General features: G+C 37.7%; 1 protein-coding gene across 1 annotated transcript; it reads right to left on the bottom strand.

The window, feature by feature from the left end:
• Positions 1-372: 372 nt before the first annotated feature.
• On the bottom strand, positions 373-16,547 carry COMMD8 (COMM domain containing 8). Its single transcript, XM_021701596.1, has 5 exons — positions 16,463-16,547; positions 11,881-12,036; positions 7,477-7,629; positions 4,965-5,120; positions 373-3,060 (listed from the first exon to the last, which is right to left on the bottom strand). Exons 1-5 carry the CDS (start codon positions 16,526-16,528, stop codon positions 3,040-3,042), a joined length of 552 nt encoding a protein of 183 aa, XP_021557271.1. The 5' UTR covers positions 16,529-16,547; the 3' UTR covers positions 373-3,039.
• Between the last annotated feature and the right edge of the window lie 3,043 nt (positions 16,548-19,590).

Here is a 19,590-nt window from a genome sequence, read left to right as displayed (position 1 = left end):
AATTTAGTTAATAACAACGTATTGACATTTGTTAATTCTAACAAATGTACCATACTTACATGTTAATAATAAGGGAATCTAGATGTGGGGTATATGGGATCTTTCTGGATTACCTGTTCAAATTTTTATGTAAATCTAAAATTATTCTAAAAAAAAAAAGTCCATTTATAGAAGAAAAAGCCACAGATTGGGAGAAAACACTTGCAAGGCATATATGTGATAAAGACTTGTATCCAGGCTATCAAGAACTCCCAAAACTCAACAGTAAGAAAACAACCCAATTTAGAAATGGGCAATGGATCTGAACAGACACTTCACCAAAGAAGATCTACAGATGGCAAACTGCAAATGAGAAGACAATGAACACCGTCAGTCGTTAGGGAAATAAATATAATTAAAACCACAATGAGATATGACTACACACTTATTACAACAGCTGAAATTAAGATTGACCAAAGCACGTGTTAGCAAACAGGTGAAGGTGGAACTCTCAGACTGTGGGATGGAATGTAAAATGGTAAAATCACTTTGGAAACATTTCACTCCTCAAAGTATTCACTCAAAGGAAGCACACGTCCATACAAAGGTTTACACAAGAATGTTCACAGGATTCTGTGTTATGTAATGGCCATAAAAATTTTCAACAACCAAAAATATCCTTTAACATGTGAATAAACAAATTATGGTAAAACTCTGCAACTGAATACTTCTCAAAAAGAGAAAGGAATGAACTATTGCTATATGCAACAACACAGATGAACTCAATACTGAAAGAAGCTGGATCAAAAGAAAAGGTACATACTGTATGATTCCACTAATATTAAATTCTTGAAAAGTGTGAACAAATCTACGAGTGGCAGGAAGTAGATCAGGGGTTGTGGGGGAGGGCACAGGAGCAGGGATTACAAAAGAATAGGAGGAAACTTTTGGGAGTGACTGCCATGTTCACCATCCTGACAGGTGATGCTTTCTTGGGTGTACAGATGTCAAAACTTACCAGATTATACACTTTAAATATGTGAGGTTTACAGTATATTGGTGAGATTTCAATAAAGTGGTTAAATATTCTAATGGAGTGATAAATAAGGTGGTGAGAGGAAGAATAAGTAGAGCAAGATTTTCTGCTTATCAAAGGAAGAAAATGGAGGGTTGAAATTCCAAAGGACCTTAAATCAGTATAGATCTTCTTCAACATGATGGGTTTACATCCCAATAAACCCATCATAAACTGAAAATACTGTAAGTCAAAAACGCATTTAATATGCCTCACCTACTGAACATCACAGCTTAGCCTACTCTACCTTAAATGCTCGGAACACTTACACTAGCCTCCAGTTGGGCAAAATCATCTAACACAAAGCCTATTTTTTAATGAAGTGTTGAATACCTCATGTAATTTACTGAATACTATACTGAAAGTGAGAAACAGAAGGTTGTCTGGGTAAAGGATGGTTGTCAGGATATCAGCTGTTTACTTGTGACCGCATGGCCGCCTGGGAGCTGCGGGGCTGCCGCTGCCCAACATCAGAAAAGAGTGTTGGACTGCATATTGCTAGCCCAGGAAAAGATCAAAATGCAAAATGTGTTAAAAAAAAAATCAAAATTCAAAGTATGGTTTCTACTGAATGCAGGTTGTTTTACCACCACAGTGAAGTAAAAAAATCCTAAGTCAAACCATCGTACATCAGCGATCATCTGCATTATTTAAAGTGCTCGCCTGCAAACCGCTACCGGTCCGTGACATAAGGAACTTGCACAGGGAGTAAGTCAATGACCTCCCTAAGCACACTGTTTCGTTCAGCTGATATTTTTTCCATAATCAACATCTCTCAATGAGAAAAGCAATTTATTGATGAACACTCTGGCATGCGCTCCTCATCTAATCCCTGACCTGTAACAAACAGTGCACAGAAGACTGGCATTAGTCTACAGACACATTTTGAGGAGCACTGCCTAGATCACGAGCAGGTATTTTTTTTTAAGCTCTCAAAGCCTATCTTCATCTCTATGATGAGAAATAGTAATAACTGTTCTGAACACCTCAAATAATAGTCTGATGCTCTAAAGAGCAATTAAGCTCGCAAACAGCAGGTACCAATTAATTACGGGTCACTGCATTATGTAGAAAGTCTTCTGAAATAAAGCAATATGTAAAAGTAAAATGACATTTTTTATTTGTTCAGAATGCTTGTTTTTAGTTAACTGAAATTAAAAATGGTTTGTTTTCCAGTGAAGTTAACACCCCAAACTATTAACTTCAATATTAAAAGTCTGTAACAAAAATGGACCTATATTTAATCTCAGCTGATACCTGAATAGCTATATATACACTATGCAATGACATCGATTCTTTTTAACGAAGCACAGCCTCCCAATCAGACACAGAAGTGCAGAAGTAACAGTGTTACTTTCATTTTTTCCCACTCGAGTAAAAGATTTTAATCTCTAGAATTCATAAACTCAAAACTGTTGACACAATTTTAATTATTTTTTCTTGTTCATGTCTGAAGAGGAGCTTCTTTCTCTAAGAAATTTTGTATTTTATAATCTTTCCTTTGAAATAGATATGGAATCTCCTGAGTTATATATGCAGCTCATACATTCTTTAAAAGTTATTTTTTAAAATATTACAAATTAATCATATATATCCATAATACACATCCTTGTTATTCATATATTCCTTTAAGCAACATTCAAGTAGATTTGTGCTTTGTACGTTTACATTACTTTAGAGCTTATTTTTAGCTTTCAATAAAACTGTGTATCTATAAAGGTTTCTCAAATATTTAATAAATGAGGCAAAACAGCCATTATGAAAATATAAACTGCTATTAGAGCTTTTTCATCTCTCATTTTTTATGCATTTCCTGTCGACCATGTCATTTCCTGTTCTGCAGGGAAGCGGGTATATTTTCATCTCTGTAAGCCCAACATGCTGCTTTCTCAGCATAGCAAAACAGTCAGTACAGCGCAGGTATTCTGAACACACAGTATTCACTTGGCCGCATCTGGGGTAGCAGTAGAATCTCAGAGTGTTGGTTATTTCAACTGCAGGACCACCTTAAAACACAAAGTCGGGGGTGGGGGATGGGAATCAGGTTATTCCAGAATGATGCCTGTATCTGCTTAATGAAATGCTTTGAAATCTCTGAAGACAGGAGAACTGATAACAAGCAAGTACAATGCACAGTAACTGATGATGCATGCCTGCCGGGATTCATGGTTCAGACTCAATTAACATTTATATGAGGCTCTACCACACACTCCCTAAGACATTTAGCCCCATCCAAAAGCAAGCCAGGCTACCAGTGTGGCTACTAGGCATGTGGACCAATCATCATGGCACTAAAATGACTGAGTAACTGCAAAGTACGGACGGAAGCTGAATATACCAGGGTTTCAAAAAGGTAGAGCCGGGGGGCACCTGGGTGGCCCATTCGGTTGAGTATCTGCCTTTGGCTCAGGTCATGATCCCGGAATCCTGGAATGGAGTCCTGCATTGGGAATCCCTGCTCAGCGGGGAGTCTGCTTCTCCCCCTCCCTCTGCCACTCCCCCCTGCTCATGCACTCACGCACAAGCGCTCTCTCTCTCTCTTTCTCTTTCAGAGTAAATACATAAATAAATAAAATCTAAAAGAAAAAAAAAAGATAGAGCAGAGGCGCTGGGTGGCTCAGTCAGTTAAGCATCCGACTCTTGATCTCAGCTCAGGTCTTGATCTCAGGGTGGTGAGTTCAGGCCCTGCACTGGGCTCCACGCTGGGCATGGAGACTACTTTAAAAAGAAAAAAAGGTAGAGCCAAGAAGGTTGGTCAGGGGCAAGAGAAGTTGGTTAGAATATCTGACATTGATCACTGGAGAACAGATTACTAGAACAAATGCTGAGAAATCTTTTTTTTTTTTTTTTTTATTTATTTGACAGAGACAGAGAGCACAAGCAGGGGGAGCGGCAGGCAGAGGGAGAGGGAGAAGCAGGCTCTCTGCTGAGCAGGGAGCCCAATGCAGGACTCGATCCCAGAACTCTGGGATCATGACCTGAGCCTAAAGCAGACGCCTAACAGACTGAGCCACCCAGGCGCCCAATGCTGAGCAATCATGAAAGGAACACACGTATACAGAGACAGTTATTTTTCTTTCTTTCTGACAGCAGCAGTTTCTATTGTTTAAATATGATTTTTCTCGTTAAATAAACACCGAGAATGGTTCCTGTTAGTCAATCCTTTGTATACATAAAATTTTTAGTCACTCATTAGTTTCACCTGATTTTGTCATAACTACAAGCCATATTTTGTCTCCTGTACTTAGAGGATTATAAAAGCAATTCTATTTGTGCAGTTACAACTTTTTTTTTTTAAAGATTTTATTTATTTATTTGACAGAGAGAGAGAGAGCACAAGCAGGGGGAACGGCAGAGGGAGAAGCAGGCTCCCCACTGAGCAGGGAGCCCGATGTGGGGCTCGATTCCAGGACCCTGGGATCATGACCCAAGCCAAAGGCAGATGTTTAACCAACTTAGCCACTCAGGCGCCCCTTATCTGTGCATTTAAATAAGACACTGTTTTCTTTAAAAATCATAACTACACATAATAATCATAAAAACACTTCAGGATCAACTAATTTCATAGCCCCAAGGTAAAAGTTTTATTTTTTTTAAGTAAAAATTTTATTTTTATCATTAATGAGGACTGAGGCAAAAAAATCTAGCTGTTAGAAGAGCACTATTATTCTATCAAAAATAACTCCTTGATAAATTATGCTCAAAACTAAGTAGTTAAAATTACAAGTTATAATTAAATATCTAAAACTAGAGATGTAAAACATATCAACAAGGTATTTTCTGTGCTTAACATAAAATATCAGGAATAAAAGAAATATGAAAAGTCAATTACGAGTTTTTCTTCTATTGTTCTAAGGATATCAATCAAAACTTAAACATTTTAAACACACAACAAAATTAAAACAAATACCTTATTAGCTGCTTCCAAGGAATTTATTAGATTCTGCAGCTCTTCTTTACTCATTTCAACAGAATATGGTTTGACTTCACCATTTTCTTTTATGTCTAGATGAAGGTTTAAAAGTGGCATTTGTAAAGTAGCAATCTTGTCACTAGACAGTGCAAGCTGTTTAAAATGAGGAAAACAGTAATTAATAAGTAGTAAAAAAGACTACATTAAATATGCATCAGAGCTTATTAACAATACATCTTAAGAAAAGAATACTCCTGTTTGCTGTCAAGTACAGGAAAAGGTGGAAGAAATAAAGAAACCCATGCCAAACCAACACATATATGAAGAACAGACTGAGAAAGGAGGATGACAGAGAGGAAGACGACTAGGGAAAAAAAGCACAAACAGTCCAAAGTTTGTGGTAGAAGCAGAAATCCAGAGCAGAGTTATGGCTGGGAAAGGAAGTACTGAATGGGTCCAATGCATCACGAAACCAAGACTTCTTAAAGCTTAAAGAAGTGTGAAGATACCAAGAGGATGAAAGTCCATGTACAAAGATAAAACTAAAAACACTGGTAAACCCTGTGCAATGAAGATACTTAATTTACAATCAGCTAATTCTCTATTAAATTATTGATAAACATGTTATCAAGATACCACTTTCAATTAGAGCCACTCAGCAAAAACACTCAACATTTATTCCACTTCCTATTTTCTGTCTAGAGAGAATCCTAGAGGAAACAGAAGAACCAATTATTTATGATATTAATAATTTTTGAAACAAGCACCATAGCTTCATTGGCAGATGACAAAGGGAAAATCAATTTTCCTGGAATCTCCGCTAAAAAACTCCACAATACCCGAATCTTCAAAGTGTTACTACTTGCAAAAATTTACTTGTACCATTCATTACTTGTACAATGATTGGTAAGGAACTACTTCCCTAACAAACATCCTCGGAGTGCACACACTACAGAATTGAATCCTCACATACCTCCTTCATTCTCTCTTAAAAAACCAGGACTCATAATATCTGAGATTTGGAAGTATCAAAGATGGTCTACCATATAGATAATTCTCCTCCTCAGTGTCTCCAGTAACTGCTTTCTCAGTCTGTTTGAGTATGACCAATGATGAACATGCTACCTCAAGAAGAGGTTAAAATAATCTTCAGATACTGAAAGGTGTAAAAAAGTTCTCCTTAAGTTGAACGTGAACTCATCTTATTGCAAACTATATACCTTAGACCTTACCCTTTGTCCTAGCCTCTGAAGCCACAGAGCATATATCAATTCCCTCATCCATACAGATGACTTTTAGTCCTTTAAGGATAACTATAATTTTTCTAATAAAGTTTTTCTTTTCTGGACAGATGGTCTCAAGTGTTTCAAAAAACCTTCATGTACCACGATTTTAAGTTCCTGTTCATTCTTTTTTGGTTTGGCTCCAATTTGTTTAAGTATCTCTTATATTTGGCAGCCAAAAGTAAAAGTACTACTAAATTAAATTAACTAAAAAGATTTAATGAATGAAAACAGAATTAGAACTACCCATTGCTTGAAACACTGCATTTCTACTAACAAAACAAGACTGAATCACCATACTGCTGACTCAGGTCACATTTGGCAAATCAAAACAACTAAATATTTTTCATACAAATTACTTTTGGCATATCTCTCATATCTTTTATATTAAATTGGTTTTATTTAAATAAAAACCCTTTACCTAGGTTATCTCTGCTCAGTTTATTTTGCTTCATTTGGTCCATCACTGTAATTTGCTGTAAAATAATTTTAAACTTTGACTGTATTATATTAATATTTAACATATCGCAGATCTGATGAGCATATGAGCATAATATGCATGAAAGAATATTTGTTAAAGTTTGGGCCAAAACCAGAATCACAGAGACCTCCTTTCTGGCTAACACAAATTCATCTGGTTTTGGTTATTAACCCAGCTATGGCCCAAATAACTATATGATTTGTCCACATTTTTCTCCACTTTATCCACAAAGACAATATGAGGCACTTATCATGCTGAAAAGAAGAAACAACAATGTGTTTCAACACAACCTCCTCATCTAGGTCTAGGTACCCTATATAGCATGGAAAGTTGGTCTGAAATTGTTCTTTATGAATCCTACTGATCATGAGTCTCTTTTCAAAATGTTTTTTAAGTGCTCTTTTAATAGCACATTACAGATTTTACCCCTGGAGGCAGAATCGTATTTACCAATCTCAGGAAGACTATAAAGTCTAGAAAGTTCTAGTCAAAAACAGATGTTGAATACATACTACTCCACTACTTAAGACATTTAATGATTCACAGCTCTGGTTAATTAAATTATCAATGTAGTGTTTTTACATATTATGTGGATGTTTGTACTGTACTAAGTTAATGTAAAAATACAATTTTTTGACAATGTACTCTTAAAATAACAGAAATTTTAGATGTATATTATGAAGAATAAGCATTTCTATTAAAAAAATGAGATAAAAAACATACATGCCCATAAAAAGATTCTCACCTTCAACTGCCAATCAAAATCCTGTAGCTGTGCAGAAGAAATATCAACTATTTCTTCTAACAGAGCCTGCTTGATTTCATCTTTCCTACTTTTCAAGCATTTCATGACAGCTTGTTGATGAAATGAATTCAACTGATTCAACTGCTGAAATATCTATGAAAATAAACAGAAAATAAGTGAAAGGGTCTTTGTTTAAAATGTACACACACAGCTCCACTCCCCTTTCATAAAACCTTTAAAATGACAGTTAAAAAAAATATATTTCTGTCTCTATGAAGAGAATAAGATGAGAATGCATAACTAACAACCAAGAGATTTTCTTTTTTAAGATTTTATTTATTTATTTGACAGAGAGAGACACAGCGAGAGAAGGAACACAAGCAAAGGGAGTGAGAGAGGGAGAAGCAGGCCTCCTGCTGAGCAGGGAGCCCGATGTGGGGCTCAATCCCAGGACCCTGGGATCATGACCTGAGCCAAAGGCAGATGCTTAAGGACTGAGCCACCCAGGCGCCCCCAAACAAGAGATTTTAACAAATTTTTGCAAAACAGAAATGAAAAGGACTGACTGATGAAGCAGCATGGAAGCAAAGACCACTAAAGCTGGTATAGTTATTTTAATATCAGACAGTGTAGCCTTTAAGGCAAGAAGTATTATGAGAAATAAAGAAGGCCCAAGGGCCATTCAACTGAAAGAACAATCATTAACTTGTGTGCACCTAATATATATTCAAAATATATAAAACAACACAACTTGGCAGAACTAAAAGGAGAAATGGATAAATCTACCTTCATAATTAGAATGTTGACACATCTCCCAGTAACTGACAGAAAAAGACAAAAAAAATCAGTAAAGATGAAGTGAAAAACACTATATTCCTTAAGCCTAACTGACATATAGAACATTGTGTTCAACAACTACAGAACACATATTATTTTCAAAAATATGTGGATCATTCACCAAAATGAACCATATGATGAGCCATGTAGCAAATCACAACAGATTTCAAAGGACTGAAATCAAACTATTTATATTTTTTTACCATGGTGTAATTAAATCATAACTGATAAAAAAATTCCAAATATTTGAAAATTATACAACATAGTAACACAGTACTATGAAAGAAATAAAATCAATCTTAAACTCTTCCAGAGAATAAGAGAAAAAATACTTCCTAATTCATTTTATTAGACCAGAATAAAACTTGATATCCTGACAAGGACATTACAGAAAAGAAAAACTATGAGCCAATATCACACAAGAACAGATGCAAAAATCCTAAATAAAATACTGGCAAATCAAATTTAGAGATACATAAAAAGATAATACATCATGACCAAGTGGCATTTATTTTGGCAATGCAAGGTTAGTTTAGCATTTGACAATCCAATGAAAGACACCACATCAACAAAATAAAGGAGAACAAAATAACAAATTTAGGGAAAGAGCATTTAAAGAAAATTCAATACCTATTAATGAGAACAATTCTCAGTAAAGTAGGAACTGTAGGAAATTTCTTTAATCTGATAGTCGATATCTAGAAAATCATACAGCCAACACGACAAATGATAAAATAGTGAATACATTCTCCCTAAGGTCAGGAATAAGACTGATTTTTTTTTTCAACACTGTTTTAAAGATGTTAGCCAGTGCAATAAGGTAAGGGAAAAAAAGATATTAAAATTTAACAAGAAAATAATTGTGTATCCAAAAAAACCATTTTATAAGCCATTAAATAAAATTTTTAAAGACTGTTAAGCATGGGGTAAAGATATAAAATTGGCGGTGTTTTTACATACTAGCAATAAACAATTGGAGAATAAAATTTTAAAACATCAAAAATATCAATTACTTAGAAATAAATCTAACAAAATACTTGCAAGACCTCTATACTAAAAACTACAAAATGTTAGAGAAATTGAAGTAATCCAAACAAATGGAATGTTATACCATGTTCATGGATTGGGAGGATTAATATTAAGCTGTAAATTTTTCCCAAAATGATCTAGAGATTCAGTGCAATCCCCACGCTATGAACTTAAGTATGTCACCCCAAAATTCCTATGTTGCAATCCTAACCTTCATTGTGATGATATTTAAAGATGGGGCCTCTGAGAAGTAATTAGGTTTAATAGGTCATAAGGGTTGGAGCCCTCATGATAGGATTAATACCCTTATAAAAAGAGACACAAGATAGCATGGCTTCTGTCCCTCTCCCCTCATCAATGTGAGAAACACAACAAGAAGGTAGTCCACAGCCAGGAAAAAGGCCCTCAACAGGGAATCAAATCAGTCAGCACCTTTATCTTGGACTCACCAGCCTCTAGTATTGTGAGAAATAAATTCTTGTTGTTTAAGCTACCCAGTGTATAGTATTTTACACTGCTGGTGTGGCAGCCCAGCAGGTTTTTTGGTTGAAATTGACAAGCTGATTTTAAAATGTACATGAAAATACAGAGGACCTAGAATAGCCAAAGCAATCTTGGAGAAACATGAAGTTAAAGGTCTTCTACTGCCAAATATCAAGACTTTATGTAACATAGCTTTAATTCTACAGTAATTAAGACAGTGTAGTACTGAGAAATATAGACAAACTAACGGAGCAGAATTAAGAGTCCAGATACAGGGGCACCTGGGTGGCTCAGTCGGTTAAGTGTCTGCCTTCGGCTCAGGTCATGATCCCAGCATCCTGGGATCAAGCCCCACATTGGGCTCCCTGCTCAGTGGGGAGCCTGCTTCTCCCTCTCCTGCACCCCCCGTCTGTCAGTGCTCTTTCTCGCTCTGTCAAATAAATAAAATCTTAAAAAAAAAAGTCCAGATACATACATATACAGTGACCTGATTTACAACAAAGGCTGCACAGAAATTCTACGGGAGCAAGGACGGTCATTTCAATAAACGCTACTGGGTCAGTTGGCTATTGACGTGAAAAAATGTGAACTCAACCCTTACTCCACACACAAATATTAATTCAAAATGCATCAGTAACATAAATGTGAGAGCTTCTACAAGAAAACTAACAAACACATCTTCATGACTTTGGCACAAATATTTCTTAAACATGACTTTAATAGCACTAACCACCAAAAGAAATATTGACAAAGCTGGACTTGATTAAAATTCAGAACTTTTGTTCACAAAAAGACACCATTAAGAGTGAAAAGGCAAGCCACATAATGAGAGAAGATATTTAAAATACACATATCTAACAAAGAACTCCCACCCAGAATACCATCCAAATCAAAATGAACATATATAACTACATTTTTTTTTAAAGTAGGCAACCTATACAAACATGCCAAAATAATTTTTGACCAAGGTACAAAAGCAATTCAATGGAAGGATACTCCATGACCCTATAATTTCATGTCAAGATGTCTATCCAAGAAAAGTTGGCTAATATGTGGACAAGGAGACATGTACAAAATATTTGTAGAAGTACTATACATTAAAGAGGCAATGATCTAATAGTTCATCAGGAGGGGGCCGGAAAAATAAGTCCTGCTAATTCCTATCATCAAATACTGTAAGAGTTAAAATACAGGAACCAGATCTACATTTACCAACACTGATAAGTCTAAAACACAACATTCCATAAAAAAATTACAAAGGGATACATGTTATCATTCACAAGTTACATGTTTAGCTCAAATAATTGTATATATTGCTTACAATGTAAATAGTCATACAATACAGACTACAAAACATGTACACCAACTTCACAAGTGGTGATCTCTTGGGGAAGGGTGGCATGCCCAGGTGGTGTTTAGGTATATCTGTAATGTCTTGTTTCTAAAACAAACACACAAACCTGTAATGCATAAAGATGTTAACAACTGTTTAATTGTGATAATGGGAGTGTAGGTGTCAGTTATATAACTTTTAGTTTTCTTCTACATGATTTAAATGTGTCACAATTTTAAAAACACAAACAACCAAAACTATAAAAAATAAGAACTTCCACAATCAGATTTGCCTACTCACAATTATGAGGTTTTTGTTGTAATATATACTTACTGGGGGTGCCTGGGTGGCTGTCAGTTAAGCATCTGCCTTCATGTGATCCCAGGGTCCTGGGATTCAGCCAAATCAGGCTCCCTGCTCAACCGGGAGTCTGCTTCTCCCTCTCCCTCTGCCCTTTCCCTCCCCCACCCCCACCCCCATTCCTGATCTCTCATGTTCTCTCTCTCTCTCTCAAATAAATGAATAAAATATTTTTTAAAATGTGTATATATATATACATATACACGTGTTTATATATATATATATATATATATATATATATATACATATACATTTACTGATGATGGTTCTTGTATAATATAGTGCCCTAAAGATCAACTTAAGAAAAACCTGAAAACAATTTATTATTTATTATAAGGTACAGAAAATTGGAGTGAAGTTACCTCTTCATCAGATAAATTTTTACCAACTACAGCTTTGAAAAATTTGGTAATATCTTCTAGAACATTCTTCCATTCTGCTGAATCCCAAACACTGTGATAATCCTGGTGGAGAGGATAAGCTCGGCCACAAATGCCATCAATTATTTTGTGAAGAAGCTAGAGAGAAAAGGAAATAAATGAATTATAAGTAAACTTATAAAAAAGATTTATCTTCCTTGTAGGAAACAAATATAGTTGGGACAAGCTCATGTTATCTACAAAAGCAGCAGAGGTTGAAATATAACTATTTTTAACAGTATTCACATTAATTAAAAATTAAAGCTCCAATAAACATCCCAGACTTTCTATAATTTTGTCCACCTTCAGGAGCTAAAATAATTTCATAGATACACTGTTGTTTCCCCAATATTCATGAAAGGAAGATGGTGAATATAAAGGTTTCACCTTGGTATTACTTAGACATTGTACTTATACCAATAATCTAAAAAAAGTATGACTTTTAGACTAAAGGTATTTTTTACCATAGATCAACAAACTTCATTTCCCTTTACTTCCATTTTCACAGCATTCATACTCACTTCTTTTGGTCCACTCCAAGAAAGCAGTCAGTACCTTTCTTTTTCTTTTGTACATTCCTTTATCTCTACCCTACCTTAGCATCAGCAATGGAAGTCCTAACACATATATAACTGAACATAGTTATTAACACTGAATTTTGGAATAAAACTGTCGAGTTTGAATCCTAGTTCCACCACTTAACTAGTTTTATCAAGTTATTTAAATGGTCTGTGCCTGTTTCCTCATGTATAAAATGAGAATATCATCTACCCCCATAATGTTGTAAGGATTAAATGAGTACATGCACATTTACTTGGCACATTCCTAGCATGTATAAAACACTTAAACATTGCTAGCCATCATCATACTTCTTCTTATTATTATTATTATCATCACTATTACCACCACTACTACTTCTGGTATTATGTTCCATGTCGTTAACATACATTAAGTGAGTGCCTACTATGCCAGCACTATACTAGATAAATTATTAATATGGTTTTCTCTCCCAGGGAATATTTGTGTCCTGTAAAAAGAGTATCTGAATCCATATAATTTGGAAATGAATTTAAGCAACAAGTCTTCCAACTCTTTCCCCCTGAACCATATTCTACTCCATTTTAAGCAATAACTCTTTCTCTATAACACCACACATATCAGAATAGAAATGAGAAACTGGTAACCCCACTTCCAAATAATGGCTAATGCACTATGTGAACAGACTTTTTATTTACCATAAGTCAACAAACATTCTCAATTTGAAATTCACTCAAAATTCTCTACACATATCCCGTCTTATCCCAAACCGCCCCCAGGCTAAAGCCAAACCCAGAACTCTAACTAAAAAATAAAAGTGTCACCTTTTTGGATGTAAATGTTTTTATTCATTCATTTATCCATTCATTTATAAATGTTTGTATTCATATATACAAATATGTAATGAGCACCTTAACCAATTGTTAAACAAGTTAATGGAAATACAAAGCAAAAATAGCCATAATAACTACCATTTATGGAGCCCGAACTGAGTACCAAGCACTGTGCTCATCCTCACTACAACCCCATGAGGTAAGTATTGTTATTATCCCCATTTCACAAATGAGAAACTGAGGATAAACAAGATTAAGTTTCTACCATATCAGAGCTTTAGTCCACTAGAGAAAGACAAACATACAAATACGTAAATGCAATTTAGAATGACTGGAGCTATGTTATAAGTTTACAGAAGATACAAAGGAGCACAGACAGGAAGCAGGGAAAGGGCTGTTTTAAAAGGATGAGTAGCTGGCCATCGAAACAGAAGAGAAGGGCATTTCTAGTCACAAGCAACAGCATATGCACAGAATGGAAGTGTAAAATCACTTGTTCAATTTGAAAAAAGACAGGATATAAGGCTGGAGAGATGAGTGGAGGCCAAATCATAAAAGGCGCTGTTTGCAGTGTCTAGGCTCTTTAATTATTTCCACAGGGAAGAAATCTATTCACATATTTGCATTATTTTTCCATAAATTTGCTAACAAGTTGGGTGATAAAAGGAAAGAAAAGGAAAAGAGAGATGGTGAGACCAAAGGCCCCCTGCCCTCAGTTTACCAGGAAGAAATCAGGGGGGCCTAAATAATTGAGGACACTCAAAATGGAGGCAGTACAGAGGTAAAAGAGACGTGAAAAGGAGGAGGAACCAAGGATGATACTCAAGATTTTAGGTTGAGTGGCTGGGTAAATGGTGGTCCCCTAAATCAAAAATGAAGTTACAACCACAGGAAGAGTGGTTCTGGGGGGGAAAACGAGCAGTTCAGCCAAGGACACACTGAATTTGAGATACCTGGAGTGTGTCTCAGCAGAAGCCTGACACTCAGGGATGAGATCTTTGGCTGGATGCAGACATCTAGGTGTCATCAACCTACATGGTGGGAAAGGTTATGGGCCTTATCTAAGAAGTAGACAGAATGAAGACAGGGGCAGAAGGCTGATACAAAGACTCACGATCAACAGATCTGAACACATGTTCCACCTTTACCACTTACTAGTTTGACACCTCAGGCACATTTCTCAAACTCTCTGCTGACATTTCCGTTTCTGCACTGGTAAAATCACAGAAGAGAGTTAAGACAGGTTTTTTTGATCCTGATAAGAATTAAGTAAGTCTATTCTCTTCTATCTCCCCCACACTTTCCCACTGTAAATGGAATCAAGGAAAAAAGACGACCTAAATGTGGGGCTTATAAAAGCTGCCTACCACAAACCCCTCTATCACATTATGTAGGCGAAGCCCCCACTCCCACCCTTCACCCATTGTGAATGGAACAGAATTGGGACTTACTCAGTGATGCCTATCACTGACACTGAAGGCCAGCCCACCAAAGCTTGGCATCCAGATAACTGCCCCATGGTTGGGCAGATTTTAATACGCATTAATTCCTTCCCTCAGTGAACACTGATTAAGAACCCACCTTGAGCCAGACACAACTCTCCAGAACTAAAGATAAGGTATCTACCCTGAAGGAGTTCAGAAGAGAACAGAGGCAAGCCAACCAGTCAAGAAGTTGTGTAATGAGACCTGAATTGCTGTGGGACAGAGGAGGAGGAATAAACATATTTATGTATTAATTACAATACAATGAATCAGTAGACTGACTTCTGAGGACAAACAGAACCACAGCTCCCAGAGCTAATAATGAAGCTCCATTTTGCACATGTTGCTTTCTTTTAGGGACAGGAAATTTCCTTCAGGTCTTTCCTTCTTTCCAGGGGGGGAAAAACCCACTTCTCAGTCAGATTTTTATCTTACAGCAACCACTGGGTTTTCTCCTCCTCTCACAGTTCAGTCAAGATACTTATTAGATGTAATTACTGTCTCCACGTTTGATTTTTCAAACTCAAAACTGACAGTGCCTTTGGTAGTACTGCAGCTAAACACACAAGCAAGGCATATAAAGACTTGAGCCACCTGACTTCCTACTAAACTGTCTAGCCTTAGTCTCCCTGCTCTGCTCACTCAAATTTCAGCCTCTAAAAATTACAGCAGGTCCTGAAACCTGTGGAGGCTGGTTTCCTTCCTCTAGCTTCGTAGCTGCTATTCCTCTGCCTAAAACACTCTCTTCCTTCTAGACTGTCTGGTTCCTACTCATCCTTCAGAACTCAATCTAGAAATTTAGATGTTCCTTTTCTGCAAAGCCTCTCCTTGCCCCCTCGAATCTGGGGTGCTACCTGTCCCACGAGCTCATTACTGGTTAATTCAGTTTGGTTTCCTTATTAGATAGCAAGCTCCACAGGGGCACAGGCTGTATCTCATTCACCATTTCACCTTATGCCATATGGGCACTCAGCACAAGGCAAACTTCAGTGCAAAGCTGGCCGGACGAATGAACAAAGCTGCTTTTCCCAGATCCTCACGGCCAAGTTCCTTCCCAGGCTCCGGGTGTCAGTGTATATGGCACCTCTTGAGGGAAAGGCTACCTTATACCACGCTACCTAAAGTAAGTCGCCCAGTTATTGGTAGCACTTACCAATTTTTTTTCTGTCGCCCTCAAGGGGGCAGGGTATACTTCTCTAGGTCACCAGCTTGTCCCCAGCACCTAGCACTGTGCCTAGTGCACAGGGACGGTGAAGGTGTGTACTGTATGAATGAATGAGAGGCTGCAAACCACTGGCTCCACGTTGTAAGATTTCAAATACTATGGTGGCGACTTCGCTCCCCAGCCCAGTCACCGGGTCGCGCGGGCCGCGCTTGGGAGCTGATGGGCCGACCCCAACCGGGTGCGAGCATGACCGGCCGCAAGTCAGCTCGAAAAGCCCCTCGAGGGGCAGCTCCAAGGAGGGGCGCGGAGGTGGCGCCAAAAGCCTCGGCGTCCTCAGCTCTCCAGGAGACGAAAGGGGCCGGACCCCGGACATCACGCCCATTGCCCCGTCCCTGCCCCGGGCAGCCCGGGTGAGCCCAGCGAAGACATCTGGATCACACCGGGCCGGACCTGCAGGCCAGTCTGTGCCAGAGCCCCGCCTGCCACGCCGCCTGCGCTCTCCTCACCTGCGGGCCCAGCTCGGCTGGAATTTTCTGCAGCTGCCACAAGGGCGTCCCCTCTTCCGGCTCCATCCTAGTACGAAGCAGGAACCTCGGTCACATGACAAGGCCCAGTGGCGCCTCTAGAGCGACGGCTCACCCACGTGACTCTCTCGGGTGGGGCGGGGGCCGGGCGGGGAGATGCCGGAGCCCTTGTGCGCGTGCGCAGAGGCGCAACACACGCTTTCCCGGTAACTAAGGGAAATCCCTTTTCCGCCTGGAATTACTTTGCTAAACACCCTTATTAGGTTGAAGGCAAATTTGCAAATCCTCAAAGCAGTTTACAACTTTGTTCAGAGTTCTATCGAAATTTCTCTGCACTCCGTTGAAAACCAACTAATAAGAGTAACCGTATTGTGAGCTCAGGGGCATTGTCCCTGAGTTTTGGCGTATATCTCCTACAAAAGTATTCTGATTTGGAAGGGTAAGTAAGGGTTTACCTGTGTGCGATAATTTTTATATAGATTACCTTAAGAAGAAGGTACTATTTTCATGCCCATTTCCAAATAACAAACAAGATCAGAAAAGCCACAAGGATTGTCAGATTTAGCAAATAAAGACGGAATGCCCAGTTAAATCCGAAATTTCAGATAAACAACAAAAAACATTTTCTTAGATGTGTGCCCCCTAATTAGTGCATGGGGCATAATTATACTAAAAAATGATTCCTTGTTTATTTGTGAGTGAAACGCAACTGGGCATTCTGTATTTTATGTCAACCCTAAAAGTCACGAGAGCTAAGAGGACAGCCTAAAGTTAAACAAAGTCAGACTCTACAGCCACACTGTTAACACTAAATTAACAAAAAAGCCAAACAGCTTTTCTGTGATTTCTCTCCTCATTATAGCTGTTACTTTAATCAGGTGCTGGAGAATTTAGTAGGATAAGATAGTTCTGCTATCCAGAAATGCACAAGAAGTGGGAAACAGAAACAGAAATTACTGCCTAATATAAATTTAGTAATAAAAGTAGTGAAAACTGATGAAGCATACCAGAGAGGAGAAAGTAATTATGTTAGTCTGTGGACTATGCAAAGAAATACTATTTATTAGTGACATCCTTCAATGTTTAGCTCAAATATCCTTTCTATACTCTGTGCCCCATCTCTTGGTGGTGAAAGCAATTTCTTCCTCCTCTGAATTTTCATGACTGTCCCTCACTTAAAATATTTACCATTTTCTATAGATAGTTATGTACAGCAATCATTGCTCCAACTTAATTACCTTATGACACTTTGACTTTGTGCATAGGAGCCCCTCAAGTAATAGGTAAACAAGGAATCTGGAAACTTCCTAGCGAATCTGTCTGTTAGTAAGTCTACTGAGGGTAGAGTGTTTTCTAAGAAAAAGCTAGATTTTATATATTGTAAAAATTGGGGTAAAGATATTTATCGAGTATCTACTTTATGCCAAACACTTCATATATTTTCTCTTATTAATTCTCCCTGTAACCTTGTGTTGTGGGTGCTACCCCAACTTTTAAAGATGAGGAAACAGGGCGCCTGGGTGGCTCAGTTGGTTGGGCGACTGCCTTCGGCTCAGGTCATGATCCTGGAGTCCCAGGATCGAGTCCCGCATCGGGCTCCCTGCTCGGCAGGGAGTCTGCTTCTCCCTCTGACCCTCCCCCCTCTCATGTGCTCTCTGTCTCTCTCATTCTCTGTGTCTCAAATAAATTAAAAAAAAAAAAAATCTTTAAAGATGAGGAAACAAATTTGGTGAAGTAGTATCAACCTTGTCCCAGGTCATATAGGTATTAGTTGCAAAGTTACTGGGCTGAGTCTGTGTTTCACTGGCCCTACAGAGGAAAGAAAGACATTCTGAGGTGATATGACTTCCTAAGGTCATAAAACAGATTACTAAAATAAGGCAAAGAGGCACAGAGAGCAGGGCCCAAGATTTAGTCAGAGGACACAGAATTAGGTCCTGATTTCTCTCTCAAGCAACACTAGATATTAGGAAGAATTTGGTCTTCCTTTGGAATTTGGTTGTAACGAAACAACCTTTAATTGTTGAATCACTGTATTGTATGCCTGAAACTGAAATAACACTGTAGTTTAACTAACAAATTAAAATTAAAACTTGAATAAATAACGGTAGTACACACACACACAATCTCAACCTTTAACAAATACAGCTTCTAATAAAGTTCACAAGTTGAGAGTGCTTAATATTTACTTTTTGATAAGTAAGAAAATGTTCTTATGTATGTAATACAAGAGGTTTTCAAAACATTTCTTTCTCTTACAGTCCCATTTTCTAAGTGTGTTCTAGTTTCCATGTTCCAAATCTTACTTATAGTGATGAAATGTGGACTCCGGACTGAACTTCTTAAGTTTAAACCCCAATTAGGCAAATTAGTATCTATGTAATATTGGGCAAGCTATGTTCGCTTCTCTGTGTTTAGGATTCCTCATCTGTAATTAGTTAGAATGTTAGCACAGAATTTAGAGTTGTAAGTTCATGTATGTAAAGTTCTTGAAGTCTAGCCTGGCACATAAAAAAAAAAAAAATTATTAGATTCCCTTGAAGTGGCCTTCTTTCCTCATTTGTTATCTAGCCAAAGTTTAGTGGGTTCCAGAAAGCAGAGTGTCTTCTTCTTTACCCTCCTAGATATAGTGTTGGAAGGTGTCTACCTTGAGAATGTGATCTGCCTCCAAAATCCACCCTGGCTGTTATATAGTGCAGTGGAGGCAATGTAAGTCACTGATCACAGCTGAGAGAAATGTAAAAAAGATCTCAGATAAACCTCACTGAGTGTGATTGCTGAGCTGAAATTGGAATTCAGGAAGAGTTAATTTATTGTGTTTTCTTAAGGTTATTTGATTGGAATTTTTTCATTTTGAAGTAGAAGGAGCAAGAAAGAATTTTGTGCACCATGCTCGGGGAGATTTATTCATTCATTCATTCTTTTTTTTTTTTTTTTTTTTAAAGATTTTATTTATTTATTTGAGACAGAGAGAGACAGAGCACATGAGAGGGGGGAGGGTCAGAGGGAGAAGCAGGCTCCCTGCCAAGCAGGGAGCCCGATGCGGGACTCGATCCAGGGACTCCAGGATCATGACCTGAGCCGAAGGCAGTAGCTTAACCAACTGAGCC

This window comes from Neomonachus schauinslandi, chromosome 2 (genome assembly GCF_002201575.2).
Source record: "Neomonachus schauinslandi chromosome 2, ASM220157v2, whole genome shotgun sequence".
NCBI classification, from domain to species: Eukaryota; Metazoa; Chordata; class Mammalia; order Carnivora; family Phocidae; genus Neomonachus; species Neomonachus schauinslandi.
This window is presented reverse-complemented; position numbering and strand designations above follow the sequence as displayed.